The 17763-nt window shown below is 39.9% G+C and overlaps 1 protein-coding gene across 1 annotated transcript in view; it reads right to left on the bottom strand.

Annotated features, from left to right (window-relative positions):
- MTAP (methylthioadenosine phosphorylase) overlaps window positions 1-16161 on the bottom strand; it is a 32276-nt gene extending 16115 nt beyond the window's left edge. The window contains exons 1-4 of the mRNA XM_030969232.1: window positions 16106-16161; window positions 11043-11129; window positions 3566-3624; window positions 1128-1295 (exon numbers count right to left, since the gene is read on the bottom strand). Of these exons, the coding sequence (XP_030825092.1) occupies window positions 1128-1295; window positions 3566-3624; window positions 11043-11129; window positions 16106-16144 (353 nt within the window). The 5' untranslated portion in view covers window positions 16145-16161. The remainder of the gene's footprint in view (window positions 1-1127; window positions 1296-3565; window positions 3625-11042; window positions 11130-16105) is intronic.
- Window positions 16162-17763: the final 1602 nt, after the last annotated feature.

Below are 17763 nucleotides of genomic sequence, written 5' to 3'. Positions count from 1 at the left end.
AATCATCCAAACCATGTCCCCAAGTCTGTTTAATATCTTTCCTACATAAATCAGTACCAATACTTAAAAAAAAAAAAGAGTATTGTCAGCAATATAGCTCATATTCACCCATAAATTCACTCTAGTATAACAGGAAGCATTTTATATGGGGCTTGCCCCTGCAGGGTACTTAGTAATTTAGAAACACTGTACCTAGAACCTACTCTTCCAAGAAAAAAAGCATTTCAGTTACACATGCAAAAAAAGTTAGTAAGTCAAAATTTGAATAGCACTACAGTGCTATCCCCACTGCAGTGGGGAACAATCTAGGGTTACATGTTCAGTTGGCAATTAAATACCACCACCAGCACCACAAATGCCCAATGACGCTGCATAAGCCATTTTAAATACTTCAAACTATGTGGAATTCCAAAATAAGACTTCAAGATATAATACTCCTCCAAGTATTAAAAGTAAATTTACCTTTAAAATGTGCAACCAGATATCTGAATTATTGGTGTTGCTGGTGATCTTTAAATGTAGTTTTATTTTGCCTCTAGCTTTGCTTGAATTTTTCTAGTCAATGATGAAGGATAGGACCAGCTGGTGTACAGAGACTTTGGAAACAAATTGACCTCCTTATGTGTCTTAACAAATAAGATATGTAAGCATCTATTCTTGTTTTAAAACAACCTCCTAGTTTTTGCTAATGTGCTGCATTTATTGCTCTTCTGCAGGACCTCATTATTATGACATATATTTACCTAGCTGACTCCTACTCTGCTTTCTTGTAGCACTCCATCTCATTTCAGATTCTTCATAAAGCTTGGAATAGCTTGTGCTTTTATTCATGTTTCTCTCCCACATCTGACAATGGAAGATTTCTTTTACTTCTGAACAGTCTTCCCACAGAGCTACACTTTAGCTCATTTATGGCCATTCTTCAAAGCCTAGTACTTCTGTGTCTGTTAGAACTGAACTTCTTATAATAACATTCCCATTTCCTATCATATTTTCTTGAATGAATCTTGCTTTTTGACAGAAGAACTGGGGCTACTATCATCTTATTTTATAAATCTTAATTTAAGATGAACATGTTATTATACGGTGTAACCCTGTTTCTCCTCTTTTTCCTCCTTCTTACTCACCTGTCAATGAACTGGTCAATTATGACAAGATCACCGGGTTGTATTTCCTCTCGTAATGAGCCACAGGCAGTAGTCACTAATACATGGGAACAATTTTCTTCTTTCAATGCCCAGATATTGGCACGGTAATTGACGTTTGATGGCATAATTGTATGATGCCTTCCATGTCTGCAAAGATACATGAAGTAAGAGAGTAAAATAAATCAGACTCAAATTGCCTTCCTTCTTCCAAGTAAGGAGAATTTCAGGAAACATACTTCCCCTAACAATATTGGAAGTGGAACTGACCATTTCTGCTACTTCTGCCATATTTTGTTTTCCTAAATGTATTTAGCTTTTCCTGCAATTCAATTTAAGCAGCAGTGATATAATTTTCTTTTTAAATGCAAAACTTCAAGTTCAAGACTGTAATGAAAATAACCTTAAAATACAATTCAAATACATTTCAGCAGCCTCAAGAATAAAATGAGCATTTTTCTCTGAATCTTCTAAGTCAGTTCCATAGATTCGGAAACCCCTTTTCCAAACACTACAGGGAAGATTTATATGTACCTCCACAAATTTTCTGCCCAGAAGCATTGCTTGTATTCTCCTACACAAAGAGCGGCACATCACAGAACACTGTGTTCTAATCTGTCATCTTTCCAAAGAAAACAGTAGAATCATCACATTTTTCTCTTTGATCTTTAAGTGATCTGACAGCTTTCATAAATTAAAAAAGTATGACTTCACACTGCTGCAGTATTCTTTTTCACCAAGACAGGAAATACTTGGTCTTATAAGCACAAGCTTTTGTGCTATCTCTGTCTTTGCTACAGAAGCACATAATTTACATGATTAAACATATTAGAAAATTATTTTCAACCATGTAAGAGAAAAGAAGGAACTTAATTTCTCAATTGATCTTTTAAGAGGCCAAAAAGCCCTAAGAATTTGATCATTCAGGAACTACACACAACATGATCCAGCACTGTCAGCCAGGTCAGTTGTCATTAGCCTTTCTGATAAGCTACTAGGCACACAGATCTATTGCTTTATTGCAGTTGATGTCATAATCTTCTTATGGTATGTACATGCCTTTTCCAATCTGATTCAGAAGCCAAAACACAAAGAAAAATTTGCAGGGACCTTAGCCCTAAATGTAAACTCAGGAGGTTTCTATATGAATGGTCATAAATCCCAGGGAGAAAGTAAACCACAGCCAAGTTGTTCAGACATCTGTTATTCAAGGTCTAGCTTGAAACAGTACAGCAATGAGAACTTGACTTAGCAGTTCATTTGAGAAAATGAGAAAAATGTTGTCCAGGTGTAATAAAATACATGAGCAAAGTCCATGAAAGATAAGAAAAGTAAAACCACAGACAGAAGTGTCATAGAGATGGTTAGCAGTCAGGAGCTTTAATGGAAAAACACTGGAATGAAAAGAATCAGGGCCCTGAGTGCACCACTGGGTCCGAAGTGCCCTGGCCAGTCTCACCCTGGGCCTCCACAGAAACTCCTGATGCCTGTGAGCCTGGGTGCTCCTGCCTCCAAGCTCAGGCCCCAGTCTTCACCCCTGGCCTGAGCTATGTCATAGTGTGCCAGTCCCCAACTCAGTCTCCTCCACAGCCTTCAGACCTATCTGTACTTTGTCTCCAGAGCAGGATGGGCTTTAGACACACACTACAGCCTCGTCTCTTACCTCCTAAGGCTCCTGCCTGGATTCCCTGGATGGATGCTGTGCTTGACTAATTAACTTGACTTGGCCTGCTCAGAGATGCTGTCATCAGCACCTGCTCTGTCCATTCTGACCAGGTGCCATGAACTGTGTTAGTATTCTTACATTTAATCCAATAGCATGTTGGTCCTAGACACCCATGGTTACACCAGTGGGAAATTTCCGCACATTCATCTGCAGATCCTGCTTCCAGAGTCTCTTCAAGTATAGTAAAAATGTCTGAATAAAAACTACATAGGGAGGGAGAACTGCAGGGGATGCAGCCTCCTAAGCAATAATTGTAACAGCAAGAGGACTCAATAACCTAAGGGGATGATTTAGAGAGTTTACAGTGGTACCAGAGACATAGTTCATCTGGAAACTAACATTTTCTCTATTTCACAAAGGAAATCTGCAAACACAGTGAGCAGATGAGCTAATTAGTAAGGTTATCAGCATCACCTATCCACCATCAGAGCAGGTGGCCCTGCAGGCCACCATTCTTACTAGGGTAATACCTCCCACTAGATTTTTTTACCTAATCTAGACAGCATTTTAATACTCTCAGTCCTTGCAGCATCAAACTTGCTTATGAAAAAACCCAAACTTGTGCTGGACTTTGCCAGCAACAACACAGAGTAAGATCATGCCAGCATAGAAATTCAGTTCACCTAATGAAAAGAAAAAATTCTGAGAAGACTTTAAGATGTTTAATACAAAAGCACTTAAGATGCTCATTTACCTTGCCAAGAGCACACAGTCCACATTTTTGATCTTTCCCAAAATCAGAGCATCTGATGGCTGCAAAACAAACACATAAGAATGAGTTACCATCCGACAATCACATTACAAACCTTTACTATCACCTAAAAATAACCACAATAGTTACAGAAGAAAATACTAGATTACCACTGTACTCTCACGTTTTCTTGAGCTCAGCCCTGCATTTTGATATGGCTGGTTAGTAAAACAGCCTGGAACAGGGAGATCAAACTTGAAACAGGAAGGGTTATTATAAATATTGTGTTCATATAAAAATTAACATTGCAACTCTTTACTTTAGGGTTTGAAACTGCAATACTTTCTAACGTATCAAAAGAGTATTTCAAACACAAAAATAGTAGCATGCACATGTTACCATCAAATTGGTTAGCATGACTCACTCTTTCCTGTAAACCTCAGTTTCTTTTTGCTAAATAGGTGCCATTCTCTACTAAAGCCCTCTTCCAACATAAAAACCATATAATCTGTGTTTTTCCGTAACACTCGCCATTCTCTTCTCTGTCCCCTTTCTAACCTGGGCTTGCAGTAGAGTGTGAAGAGTTCTGGATTCCTCCAACCCATCCTTCACTCAACCCCACCTTCCTGAAAAACTCTCTTCCCCGCTGCTGGGAGTCCTGCTTTTGGGAAATGAAATGTGATACAACAGAGAAATTCTGGTACATAAGTGGCAGAAGCAGTGTTGTATTTGCTTAGCCCAGGGATTTCTCTTACAGCTACACAACAAGAAAATACTATCTTCCGAATGACTACCAATCAGCCAGAACAGATGAACATTTTGATTTTAGCTGTCCAGCTGGAATGTGTATCTTGCCACGGAGACAGGTCATCGTGCCCATGACAGGCAGCCTCCAAGTACCATCAACCATCATTACAATAAATTAACTGCTCTATGGGCTGTGTTCTGCTCCTGGCCTTCAGAGGTCTGAAATATCCTATGCCATAGCTTTCCTTTTTGTTAAAACAGCTACTAACAAAACCATGGTTTATTTACTGATCACAAGTTTGCAAGTGTCTTGATTCACACATTTGCATTTACAAATGTTCTGCTGCCAGGTATTTGATAGAAAAGAAATAAAATTATAATGCTAGATGAAAAGATTTAAATAAGCATTTATTTTACAGCTGTTGATTTTATTATACACTTGAAAATTTGCAGAGGTTGGCAGTGAAGTGATATGGGAGTCCCACGTTAAAGATACCCACTTCTAAAAAACCCATCATCTTCTACTTCCTATTGCACTGCTCTTTTTGGTAATTATTCATTTGAAAACTCTCTAAAGCACTATAATTTACTCAATCACCAAGGTTGAAATTCTGGCAGACACTTACTACTTCTTTTAAAAAAACTGAATATTCCAGAAAATTTATGTTTAGAACAGTAGTTATTCTGACTTCTTCTTCTTTTTTTTTCAAGTATCCATTTAATATTAAACAATTGATATTTAAGTGTTTTATCTTTACCTTACATACACTCTTCTCAAACAAACATGGCTTTAAGAGAGAAATTTCACACAGGGCAAAAGCCTTGCTGTCCACTGGCCACAGCAACTTGCCATTGCAACATTCCATAACAAGGAAGGTTCACAAAAATTCGCACTTGGGATTTTGTTTCGTTTACACACATTTGCTGTGTTAAGTAATAAGCACTTATTAAAATTGGGAACTTAAGTCCCCAAAAGACTACAAAAATACTCTTAAAAACTAAAGAGGATTTCCAGCAAAAGTTCTTGCCTTCTATTAAAAAGGTCAGCAAACTGAACACTGAATTTTAATCTGTTACTTATAAAGCTCTTTGCTTTATAAGTAACAGATTAAAATTTATTCCAAGAGGTAGATTTAAGCTTATACCCATATTCAAAAGACTTAGGGTAGTTTGATATTCATTCCCATTACAGAAGTCCCCTGAATTCTGATATACATTGATGATGCAGAAAGAACATAACAGCTTTGAAATTCACAGGCTTCAAAATATAGTTGCTGTAGCCCGGGTTTCCTTCCCTATCTGCTGATATCCTAGCACTTCAAAAGGCTTCAGGATGGTTGTGTAATAGTCTGGCTGACACCTTTGCATGGATTTCCACAAAATGCATTCTGCACATTTTCCACATAATTTACTGAGTATCTTTCTGGCACATGATTTCTAGAAAAATGGAAGAGAAAAAGAAACATTTGGAACAAAGAGAGCACTGCTAAATGATGGGTGGACAGTTTAAGAAAAGAATTGCAGATACTGCATCATGCTTCATTAAAAGACATTAAATAAAGATCACACAACCACAGAATTGTTAGGGTTGGAAAAGACCCGTGGAGGTCTGCTAGTCCAGCCCTCCTGCCAAGGCAGGCTTGCCTAGAGCAGGTCACACAGGGATATATCCAGGTGGTTTGAGTGTCTCCAGGAAGGAAGGCTCCATGTCCTCATTGGACAGCCTGTTCCAGTGCTCTGCCATCCTCAAAGAAATTCTTACTCATATTGTGTTTTAGTTTATGGTCATTACTGCTTATCCTGTCACTGAGCACCACTGAAAAGAGTCTGGTATCATCCACTGGGCACTGACCTTTAAAATATTTATATGTGCTGACAAGATCCCCCTCAGTCTTCTCTTCCCTGGACTAAGAAGGCCCAGCTTCCACAGTCTCTCCCTGTAAGACCCTGAATAACCTCTATGGTTCTGCCAGACCCTTTCCAGTAGCTCCTGGTATTTCTTGCACTGAGGAGCCCACAACGCAACCCAGCACTCCAGTGTAGCCTCACCAGGGCCAGGTAGAGAGAGAATCACAGCCCTTGACCTGCTGGCTACACTCTAGCTGCTGAACCCCAAGACAGCATTGGCCCTCACGACTGCAAGGGTGAACTTCTCATCCACCACCCCAGTTTCTTCTCCCAGAGCTCATTTCCAGCAGGCCAGCCCTCAACTGTGCTGGTACTTGGGGTTATTCCCACCGCAGGTGGGAATTCAACCCCAGGTTCAGGATTCTAAACTTGTCCTTGTTAAATTCCATTAGGTTTCTCTATGCCCACTTCTCCAGACTAAGGTCGTTCTGAGTGGCAAAAAAGCCTTCGGGTGTGTCAGCCCCTCCTCCCAGTTTCTATCATCTGCAGACTGGCTCAGGGTTCATTCTATCCCTTCATCCAGGTTGTTTGTAAAGAGATTGAATAGCTGGACCAACTACTGATACACACATAAAGTTACAGAAACAGACATTTCAAACCACGTGGTGTTAACCATGTAACATAGCTAATGTATACTTCCATTCTGCTTTCTTTGTCCCACTACTTCTTTCCAAGTGCTGTACCTCTCTACTATTATCACGGTCATAGCCAGGAGTGATGATAAAATAATAAAAACTTTCAATGGTACAATTTGAAATCAAAGCTCTAATACTATATTTTTAAAGGATGATTTAATAAAAGGTCCAATAAAAAGTTCTCAAACATTAAAAATTCATAAATGTCTTTAACTACTTCCCTCTTTTCACAAAATATAAGTATGATATATATTACTTATTGTTGCAAAACAGAATAGAAAGAATAAAATCCTGGGCAATTAACCTTAAATTGCTACAATAACAAACAATCAGAATAAATCCTCTTTGTCTATAGAGTAAATATGCATAAAGTATCGTTCATGTGTTGTCTACAGAATTAATTTTTCCCTTGGTCTCCCTTCTAAGAGGCTAGCTGGAACAGAAAACAGAATGAATACGGAACATTCATGATGAAAAAGTACTTCAGAGGTTCTGTAAGCTTCCATTCAACCTGTGAGCTAGTTTAGGAACCAAACAATGTACATTGTTTTGGGGAGGTAGAAGAAGAGCTGAAGTATTATGTTACATGATCAGGTTTTCCTGATGCATCAGGTTTTCCTGATGCTAAGCAAAAATCACTCCATTGAAAGCTGGAACTACCCCCTACTTTGTTTGCTAGATATATTTATGACCAGCAAAAAACACAGAGCCTCTAGAATAATTTTCTACAGTGGGAAGAGCTCTTGCCCACCAGGGAAGATGATTCAGAATCAAAACCCGTAATCCAGAAAGGAAGATAATCTAACTGAAAATATATTCTGAAGAAAGCTTTTAGGAGCTTCAAAATTCAATTATGAAGATAAAATTGCTTAGAACAGCATCTATTATCCTGTAGGAGACTAATATTTTCCATATCTGGAGATAGAATCTCAAAAGGTTTTGGGATATTTTCCATAGAATACTAAAATTTTGATGTACTGAAAATGGTGGAAGCCAAGGAGAAAAGACAGCTGGAATACTAACAGCTGTAAATATACTTAGTTTTTTTAAAAACTCTTGTTCTGCATTTTCACTATTACTAATGTAACTTGATAGATCATAGAGGACTAAAGTCAACATAGAGAACAGCAAAAAATTGTCATAATAGTTTCTTTTAAACCTTTCCATATTTCCCACATTCCCTAATGCTAAATTTTGTAGTTAAATGATTCTTAGGATTCAAGAAGGCCAAAGCAGAAGACAATTCAAGAACTCTCTATAAAGAAAAAGTAAGCTATTATTCATCTTTTAAAAGAAAAGAAAATAGCATTTTTCATTAAAGAAAAATGTATTCTGCTGCTGTCAAATGTCAAAGGTGCCAAGGAACATCTACCCCAGAAAGCTTATCAGTCAAAAATCTTTTGCTACAAGATTTCTTGTCTAGAAACTTAAGAATTAAAGATTTAAGTGAAGTGGAATTGTACACTTTGCATTTTTACATGACAGAAGGAAACAGACATATAGTCTAGTAACTATGCCTTGCAATTTCCTTTTGACGTTCATTCATTCATTCTCATTCTTCCTAGGTTTGCTTGAATTAAATAGGTTTATGTTTCATGTCTGTTTCTCAGGAAATCAAGGGCCACAAAGTTCTGAATTTTATTTAATTTAAGCCCTTTACTTTTTAAAATTTCAGGCAGATTATGTCTCCATTGATTTCACAGCTCTATGAAAAAGTACCTTTATGGCAGAAAAGTGCCAATTTGATTTTACTCCAGTAACAATCAAGAACAAAATATACCTTTAGGAAAAAATAGTAACAAACCATAAACTTCTAAACTTTTCCAGGCACACTTAAATAAAAATAAAACTGCCCTCTTGCACTCAGCAATAGCTGTTCCTCTCAACTATGTAGCTCTTAAACGTGTGGTAGGTTGTGTAACACCTCCTTCCTGAATATTAAATAGTCTCAGCAAAGTAAGTGAATATTGATCCACCTATTTATAATTAATAATACTAATTGAATTTGAGGCTTTTTTCTTCAATCAAAATCCATTGCACTTTGTGCAACTGTAACTTGTGGACTAAGCTCTGCACATCTTACACTAAGGCTGATCCATCAGCTGCTGAACTGCAAACTGCATTCAGTTGCTGAAGTTAATGTGATTCTATACAGAAGGAAATCTACATGAAACAAACATCAGGTCAATGGCCTGATTGTCAGAAGTTCAGATCTATAGAGAGAAAGAAGGAAGACAGGCCATTACAGGTAAAAGGATAAAAGCTTCCTGTTTTGCTGTCTTTCTTTGACTGTGTCCTGACTCCATTTAGGTCAGCTTAACAGTCCCAGTTCAACTCAGGACATTATCTCAAATTCAGGCTTGGATTCATACCATGGTATCTCAGTTCTAGTCTCATCCCGCTCACAAAAAGAAAAAATATTCATAAGCTCTTATTTTTTAAGTTCAGCCTATGCTAAATATGTAACATGCAGGCTCAGACACAGGCAATCCACTGAATAAGGTCTCTCACAACCCACAGCAGGCACCAACATTAATTTTCTGCTATTTATGTTACATTCTGTGAAGAATACAGAAAAAAAACCCAAACCACTAGATAAGCTACTTATTAGTTAAAAAAAATAGTAAAAAAGCCCTCTGTACTGACCAAAGCTGCATGGCCGATGAAGATTATTTCACTCCATGCAGGAGCCATCCTGCAAGTATTCTTACTCTTCTCAGGAACAATGAACCCTTGCAGGCCACTTACTGCACTGCAGAATTTGCATTCCTCAAATCCTGTGACACCTCAATGCTGTGACAGAACAGACCTTCAAATTCCGTGCTGCCACTGTGCCCTTAACTCTGATCTGAACAGAACCCTGTAAGGGAGAAGTGTTCCATCTCTCCTAGATAGGAATGCTTCAGTTAATATCTGCTACAAGCATAGTATTACTCCTGCTTTGTCAGCAGTCTCCAAACACATCCATGCTATGATGACCATCCATAATTCTCAAGAAACAGGAAATGCAGGGCAACTGGTTCGGTTTAGCCAGTGGACTCTCCTTCAGACCAAAGCTGGCTACTTTTGGAAGCCAGAGTAAAGAAAACAGAGGAGGTAAGTTCCCTTCATTCTACTACAATTTGTTAACTAATTCTAAAAGAGGATAGAGAAGTCAAATGCATTCTTCTGATTATGTTTTCACTTCCTTTAATATACTTCCCCTTCCTAATGGTGTGGATACAAACTCCTCTTGCTCTTTATACTCCATTTTAAACCATTTTTGAGTGGAGGCATGGATTTGGTTTTCAATCACACACCATACCACTGAGTTTTCTGGCAAGCTTCCAGTCACAAAATAGCACTTGCTATCAGATACCAGATTTTTTTTGAATGTATACCAGCATATACTGATAGACTGCATAATATATAATTCCAATGGCAATTATAAACACCCAGACTCCCCATGTCCTATGACATGATTACCTAAGATCCAATTCTTCTATGAGCTTCATGTGACAACTAGAACATCCCTCTCCCTTGATTTCCTGCCTATAAAACCCCCTTATCCTTTGTCTTGTCTGGCTGTACTATAAACGTCTTGTGCCAGGAATTGGCCTTCAAAACGTACCCAGCGCTGCGTATAGAGCAACAGCCCCAGCCACCACTCCCTTCTGCTGAGGAAAAGGGCAGAAGCAATGTAAAAGAGAATTGTTTAGGTGTACCAGCCTCACAATCACTGTTTCAGAGCTTAATTTTCAAATTATTTTCAAATGATCTGGGTATAAGCATGATCTTACATTGGCATGTAAAACATAATTCATTAGTTAGAGGGAAAATGGTATCTCATATACCTCAAAGAACAGTTTTCTGCAATTCAGAAAGGTTCCTGGACCAATCTGATAGATAATACAGGTCATGCACCAGTACAAAATTGAAAGAGAGGTTTATCCCTTGATTGCAAATTCAGCAGTGAGTTTCTAAACTCATCCAATCCACAAATGAGAAGAGGTATAGTCTACTTTGCACATGATCTTTGCAATAATACTTTGTTTTTGCAAACTAAGAATCCCACAATACATAACAACTAAAAATAGTTGTGCCAGCACCTCCTTTATACATTCATTTACCACTCTGAAAATTCTTAAAGCATACAAACATCTTGAGAATCAGCAAAAACTTTCAGTAATAAATAAAAAGATTATACAGACCTTGCCATAAGGAGTGTCAACATATTTTTCTGTTCTTCCTTCTAAGATATCCGGATCATCCAGGCCAGTTCCACCAATAATTCCAATCTTACAAAGAAAGTACATATTAGTCTTCTTGCAATTCACATTTAACTGCATGCTTGAAAAACTAACCAGGAAGCTACAAAATGTATCTTCTCAAGATGAGGATAGACAACAGATCAACAAATCATAATATGCTCACCATACTTTTCCAGAATGCAAATGTCAAATATCTGATTTTAAACAACTGTATTTAGCTTGCCAATTTCTTACCCCATGATTCTCCTCTTTAAGTACCAAATAAAAAAAAGCTATGAAAAATATGCACAAAGATGTGCCATTAAACATTTATTTCCAATATATAAATTAAGACTATTTGGGAATGCCTGTAATGAGTGAGAAATGCATGTAGAAAGCCAACTAAAACAAAGGGGTTTTGTTTATATAGACAAAAAGTCTTACATATAACCACCATACTGAATATCAGGCTGTCATAGTTTTAAGCCCAGCTGGAAGTTAAGCACCATACAGCTACTTGCTCAAACCCCTCTTCTTTCCTCTTGCACTCTGGTGGAGCAGGGAGTGGAATCAAAGTAAAACTTCTATGTTGATATAAGAAAAGCTTAATAACTGAAAATAAAGTTAAACATTATAACAAGGGTAAATTATATAATAATAATAATAATAAAACAGGGAAAAACTAGCAATGTACAATACAATTGCTCTGCACCCATTGACTATTGCCAGACCCTATTCCCAAATCTAGAATGGCCACCCTCTGGGTAACTCCCTCAGTTTATATAGTGGGCATGACATTCCATGGTGTAGAATATCCCTTCAATCAGTTTAGGTCACCTGTCCCAGCTATGCTCCTTCCCAGTTTTGTTTGCGTACCCCCTCCACTCCCTCCCTGGCACAGCATGAGACAGGGAAAAAAGAAGTCTTTGATTTAGGATTAACATGACTCAGCAAAACCCAAAATATCAGTGTGTTATCAACACCAATCTCATTCTGAATCCAAAACAGAGCACTGGAACAGTGACTGAGGGGAAATTTTTACTACAGCCATAACCAGGACACAGGCATTTCTATATGGCATTATACCTCCAAAAGAAAGAAAACCTTGTGGGGAAAAAAAAAAATTAAGTTTTTTGTGCCGACTCGACAAAATCTAAAAGTTTTCCCAACTAAAATTCCTGTTGTGTTTTGATTTGCCTGTGATTGCATATTCCAGCAAAGAAAAATGCATCTGATTTTTCTTGTTTCTAGTTCGCCATTGAAAAGTAACTTGGTTTTTGTCTCTCTAGGGATAATTAGATTTTCTATCAAGTGAAGATTTTTCTGGAATTCAGAACACTTGTAACTCTTCAGACGGAACTGCTATTGTCAAGCTTTTCACAACTGAAAGCTTGGTAATGGTACTTAAAAGTTATGTCACCATGTATCACACATAGAGAAAAAGAGTGCCTCTTTTTTTTCTTCAGCATGATCAGTTGCTGAAGTTGTTGCAAAGTTCATATCACTTTCAAGTTGAATACATATCATGACTGATTTGCTTCAAAATCTGAACCTTTATGACGTAACTTATTACCACAAAGACTGAAAACTTCCCAAGTAAAACCTCCAGACTGCAACATACAACCCCTCCTTCCACAACACGAAGAGAGCTGTCTCTTACTCCAGCTTTTTCTTACTTTCACATTCGTAGAGATCCCATCTGTTCAACCACTGTATTAGCTGGCGCATTAAGCACTTCTTTTCAACAATGAGAGGCTCTGTGGTCTGGGTTACAAATAAACACCTCTTTAAAAAAGCTTTCCACAGCCGGTGGTGCAAATGCTGATACATGAGATGGTTTCAACCGGCCTCCCACTTCCTTCTGCTACCCCCCTGTGGAGCACGAGAAGAAGTGCAAAGGAAAACAGCAGCGCTAACCCACACACTCCGACCCGGAATACACACACAAGTTTTAGGGAAGACCCAGACCACTGTTTGCGGTAATATTGCTAAGTCTGCTCCCGTGTTACTCGGGTTGCTTAGCTACCACAAAGGTTCTGACTTGCACTGCTCACGAAAATCCTGAAAACAACATACACTTTAGGATGAATAACAAATTGCCTTAAGAATTGTGAAGGGTCTGCAACAGGAACAACCACAAAACTCAAAATCAAGAAAAGACTATCTTTAACACTGTTCATGCATATATTCAGTAAACACTGATGATTGGTACATTGCCAGAGGACAGGACCAAAATGGTGCCTTTCTTAATTTTTTTCAATCTAGGGGAAAAAAAAAAGGCTCCTTCAATCACTTTACTGGTTTTAGCTCGGTATAACACTAGTGGCCTATGACTTAGGATACAAAAGGGAACTGAAGTTTTACATCCAGCAAAGTAAAAGTTCTTGGGACAGAGGAAAAATGTGCAATTCTGGAGAGAGCAGCTACAGATGCACAACATAAAAGTTACTTTGGAACTGCAGTGCTTTAAGGTTATTATAAACACACAGATCCATCACAGTAACAGTGTTCCTGTACAGAAAGCAGCATGCCTGGCCTGTGGCAGCATAGGCCTGGTGTGCTTGCTCTCAAATTTGCTCTCAGGCTCCATAACCCAGGGGCTGCAGCGGCACCAATACGTACTTTGGCTGCACTGTTCAGTTCCTGTGCAGGATTTTACACCAATAGCCCTGCTGTCAGAAATTGCAGGCTGCAATGAGCTTGCAAAATATTCACAGCTCCCAGGATGCAGAAGCCAAAGCACCGAAGACCTAGACTATGTTGAGTTTGTTGTGCTTTCTTACCCACTGCAAACTTACTGCAGTGGCAGTCAGGCTACCTGAGGCAACCCTGGCTCAGAGAAATGCTAGGCTCACTTATAACTCACCGGAGACCTACTTCAGTAGAAGGAAAGTTAGGCAGCAGAGATTTCTAAGTAGCTGCTTCTCCAACCATGTAAGGTCAACTTGGAGCTGGCAGCTCTCATCCTAAAATTAATTTTACCTGACAATTCTTTTTCCTCCAGTTTACATGATCTCCAGAAATACTATTTGTATCTGGGAACTAGACAGCAAAATCTGATTCTACGCTAAATTCTGCTTTGCAAACCTCCTAGTGAATTATCAAAACAAATGCAAATGCTCTAGGCTCAGTGGGAGAGATACCCTACATCCTGGCTCTAGCCAGCACAGGATTAATTTTTGCAGTAGTCTGGGAGGGTCATGACTAGGAACTGGTTGGCAGTTATTCTACATGATTTAGTATCATTTTCCAAAAACAGGGGAAGAGGCCCGGGGTCAGGGTAGCATGACAACTGGGTATTTTTGGGCTGTGCATAGTGGTGAGCAGTTGCATATTAGCTGCTCGCCTCTCTCGATTATATAGTTGTTCTTACTGTTTTTCTTATCTGATTGTTGTTTCCAGTGAATTGTTCTTATCTCAACTCATGATCTGCACTTTTTGTGCCCCCAACACTCCTCTCATTCTGCTGCTGGGATGGGGAGATGTGTGGTTTGGAGTGGCTTCAGTGGGAACACTAAACTGGAGAGCGTCATGTCTAAGCCACAACACCCAAATAGAAGTCAGGGGTGTTGACTTCTATTCCCAGGTACCGGCCCAGGAGCTGAACACATGGGAAGGCAGAGAAGATGTGACCAAGGAAGAACAGTTTCACCTTTCCTCAAAAGCCAGAGAACTGACCTCACACCTAGGAATGACTTCAAGAATGGAAAGATGTAAGACTGTATTCTCCATTCCAGACTTTGCATCCTACAAAGGGACACAAAGGATATAACTTGTAAAATTTAACGGAGCCTGTATCAAAGGTTATCTAGAATTAAATCTCAAACTGTTTGAGTGAATCTCAAACAGTGGGATGAAGAGCAACAGAAGTGATACCTAACAAAAAGTTATCACAAAGTAACTACAAAAATCAAACCCATTTCTTGTCAAAGTCCAAGTAACAATCACACTGAAGTGTGTATGCCTTTCTTCATGTGGTGTTTGGTGAACTTCTCCAAGGTTTAAGTGAAAAGCATAGAGGTATCTGTGTAGTAACAGCCTACACTTGTTCATCTGTGAGTCTTAAACTAGTACATATCATGATCATCTATGGGTCTTTTTGACAACTAACCACACACAAATCCTTCTGTATTCCTCTCTTCCCTTTTGGGGATACTGAGAAAGGGACGGGGATGGCATTACAAATAATTTTGCTTAAAAGGAGACAAACCTCAAACTGCATATAAGTTACACTTAAGAGAATAAATCTGCACACTGAAGACGTATTCTAACTTTTTTGTACATCAAAAAGGACTGGGATCTTTTACTTCATGGCAGAAAAATAACGTACAGTTTGTGAAAACTCAAATTTCAGCTGCATACCGGCCTGCTCACCCCTGGTGCCATCGCCGCTCTACGCAGCTCTTCAAACACATAAGAAATGAGTCTTAAGAGAGGAAGTTTTGCACTGCTTACTTCTGTCAAAGCTTAGAGTTCCGTGCACGTTTAAAAACAGAGCCCAGAGCTACAGACCCTCCACGATCCCTCTCACTGACAAATCCAACACACCGCACATGGGGGTCAGATAACCGGAAAAGGAGATTTCTCCGAATTAAAAAAAAACAACAACAACAACAACAACAACAACAAAAAAAAAAATAATCGTCCCTTCCGGGACGGCTGCGGGCGCCCCTGCACGGGCCTCGGCGAGGGAGCGCTCGGGCGGGCGCCGCCCCCCACAGCAGCGGCACCCGCCGCGCTCCCGGGCCCGCTCCCGACAGGAGGCGCAGCAGCAGGGTGGGAAGGCGGCAGGAAGCGGAGAAAAATGCAGCGGGCAGGAGGGAGGGAAGGAGGAAGGAAGCAAGCAAGCAAGCAGAGAAGGCAGCGCCTCTCGGCACGCGGTTGGCAGCGCCGGGAGGGCAGCTGCACGGCCCCCGCCATCTGGCTCCCGCACCCGGCCCGAGACGGCGGCGGGGAGGGTTTGCGGGCGACGATGGACGCCACCCCCTCCCTCCTGAGGCGCCGCTGGGCGGAAGCACGCTTACCTTCACAGGCACGGAGGCGGCAGCGGCGGCGGCGGCCATGCTGGCGGGAGGGCGGGGCGGTGCCGCGGGGGCCGCGCTCAGCCCACCGGGGAAGGGCGCTGCCCGCCGCCAGGGGGCAGCACCAGCCCGCGCTGTGGCCCGGGAGCGCCGGGCCGTGAGGGGAGCCGGAGCCGGAGCCGTGCTGTGCCCAGCGCCGCAAGGCCGTCCTGCTTGCTGCTTAATCCTTCCCGCCTGCACCCTCCGCGGCGACTCTGGGAGCCTCCGCTGCGTGGAGCCGGAGTGGTGCTGCGGGAAATAGTTTGTCTACCTAAAGGTGTAACTGTGTGCTCAGATTGCCGGGCTCTGGCTCGGTCTCTCTGAAAACGTAATTGTCAGAGGGTCTATGTTTCGGGCGGACCACCTTTCCATATTCCTGGAAACAGCGGTTTATTTGACATCGCCCCCCACAATTCAAATGCTTGAATTTGCCAACAGAGGTGGAACTAAAATGAGCCACAAATCCCCGAAGCAAAAAAAAGCCAGTAACATGAAGCGAAAAAGTGCTGATTAGCCCTGCAGTGCCAGAACGGCAAAATGAGACCAAAATTCTAGCTCTAACCTACATGAAAATTTCTAATCTAGAATATTCTTAATGACGTAAAATAGGTTTGTTTTAAATAAAAAAAAACCTAATTAATTTAGAGTTTTAATTAAGGGTTGTCCTTTCCATATCCAAAAAGATGTCTCAGAACAAACTGGAGCACATTTTGCAAAGAAGAAAAATAGTTCTTTTTGAAATACAGACACATAGAAAGTTTACACCTTTAGCTCTCCAAGCTAAACAGAGCTTCAAGTGGTAGAAAAAGATAAACACTTTTATTGTGTTTTAATAATTAAGATTTTCCTATCTGTGGTATTTTTCTTGTTGCTGCTAGTCCATATATTTAGGAGGACCATTCATTTTACTGTACCATAATCCTACATTTTGAGACACATCAATAGCTTCTATATATTTATGCATTTTTTCTATAGGTATTACAAATTTATATATATTTTTAATAAAATGTATAGCTTTCAAAAAGAGCCACTATCTTGTTGATTGGGAGTACTTGCTTGTAAAAGTGTTTGATATATTTTCTTTGAAGCAACTTTATCGACTGGAGACACCTTGGCCACCAGGCATGCTATTCTCACATGCCACCTAACCTGCCTTTTGAAAAACTGTCACACATCTGCTAGTAAATGCAGGCTCAGATTTGTCACTGGACATATGTCCTACATTTTAACTGCTAAGATCATGGGGTAGTTCCTTGTATACTGAAAGAAATGTGTATTCCCAATAACTTCAGGCAGTAGGAGCTAGTGCTGAACTCGTGCTTCAGCTGGAATGTGCTCTCTGTGCAGCTTTAAACACTTTTAAACACTTTTTTTTTAAACACTTTTTTTTAAAATACTGTCTTCGGTGTGTGCTGACGATCTCGGTATGCTGCTGGGATATTTGTTACAAAGGCTGAAACTTTCTTACTGCAGGTCAAAAATGTAGAGCATACTGGTAATGCAATTTACTTTGGAAAATTGTGACATAAAGAAAAAGAAGGACATGAGTGATGCTACATCTTAACTTCTTCAGTTGAAGTTACAGTTTTTCAGTTGAAGTTGTAGCTGACTTATTTTATGCT

This window comes from Camarhynchus parvulus, chromosome Z (genome assembly GCF_901933205.1).
Source record: "Camarhynchus parvulus chromosome Z, STF_HiC, whole genome shotgun sequence".
In the NCBI taxonomy this organism is placed as follows: domain Eukaryota; kingdom Metazoa; phylum Chordata; class Aves; order Passeriformes; family Thraupidae; genus Camarhynchus; species Camarhynchus parvulus.
Note: the sequence above shows the minus strand (reverse complement) of the source record. Positions and strands in the feature narration are given on the sequence as shown.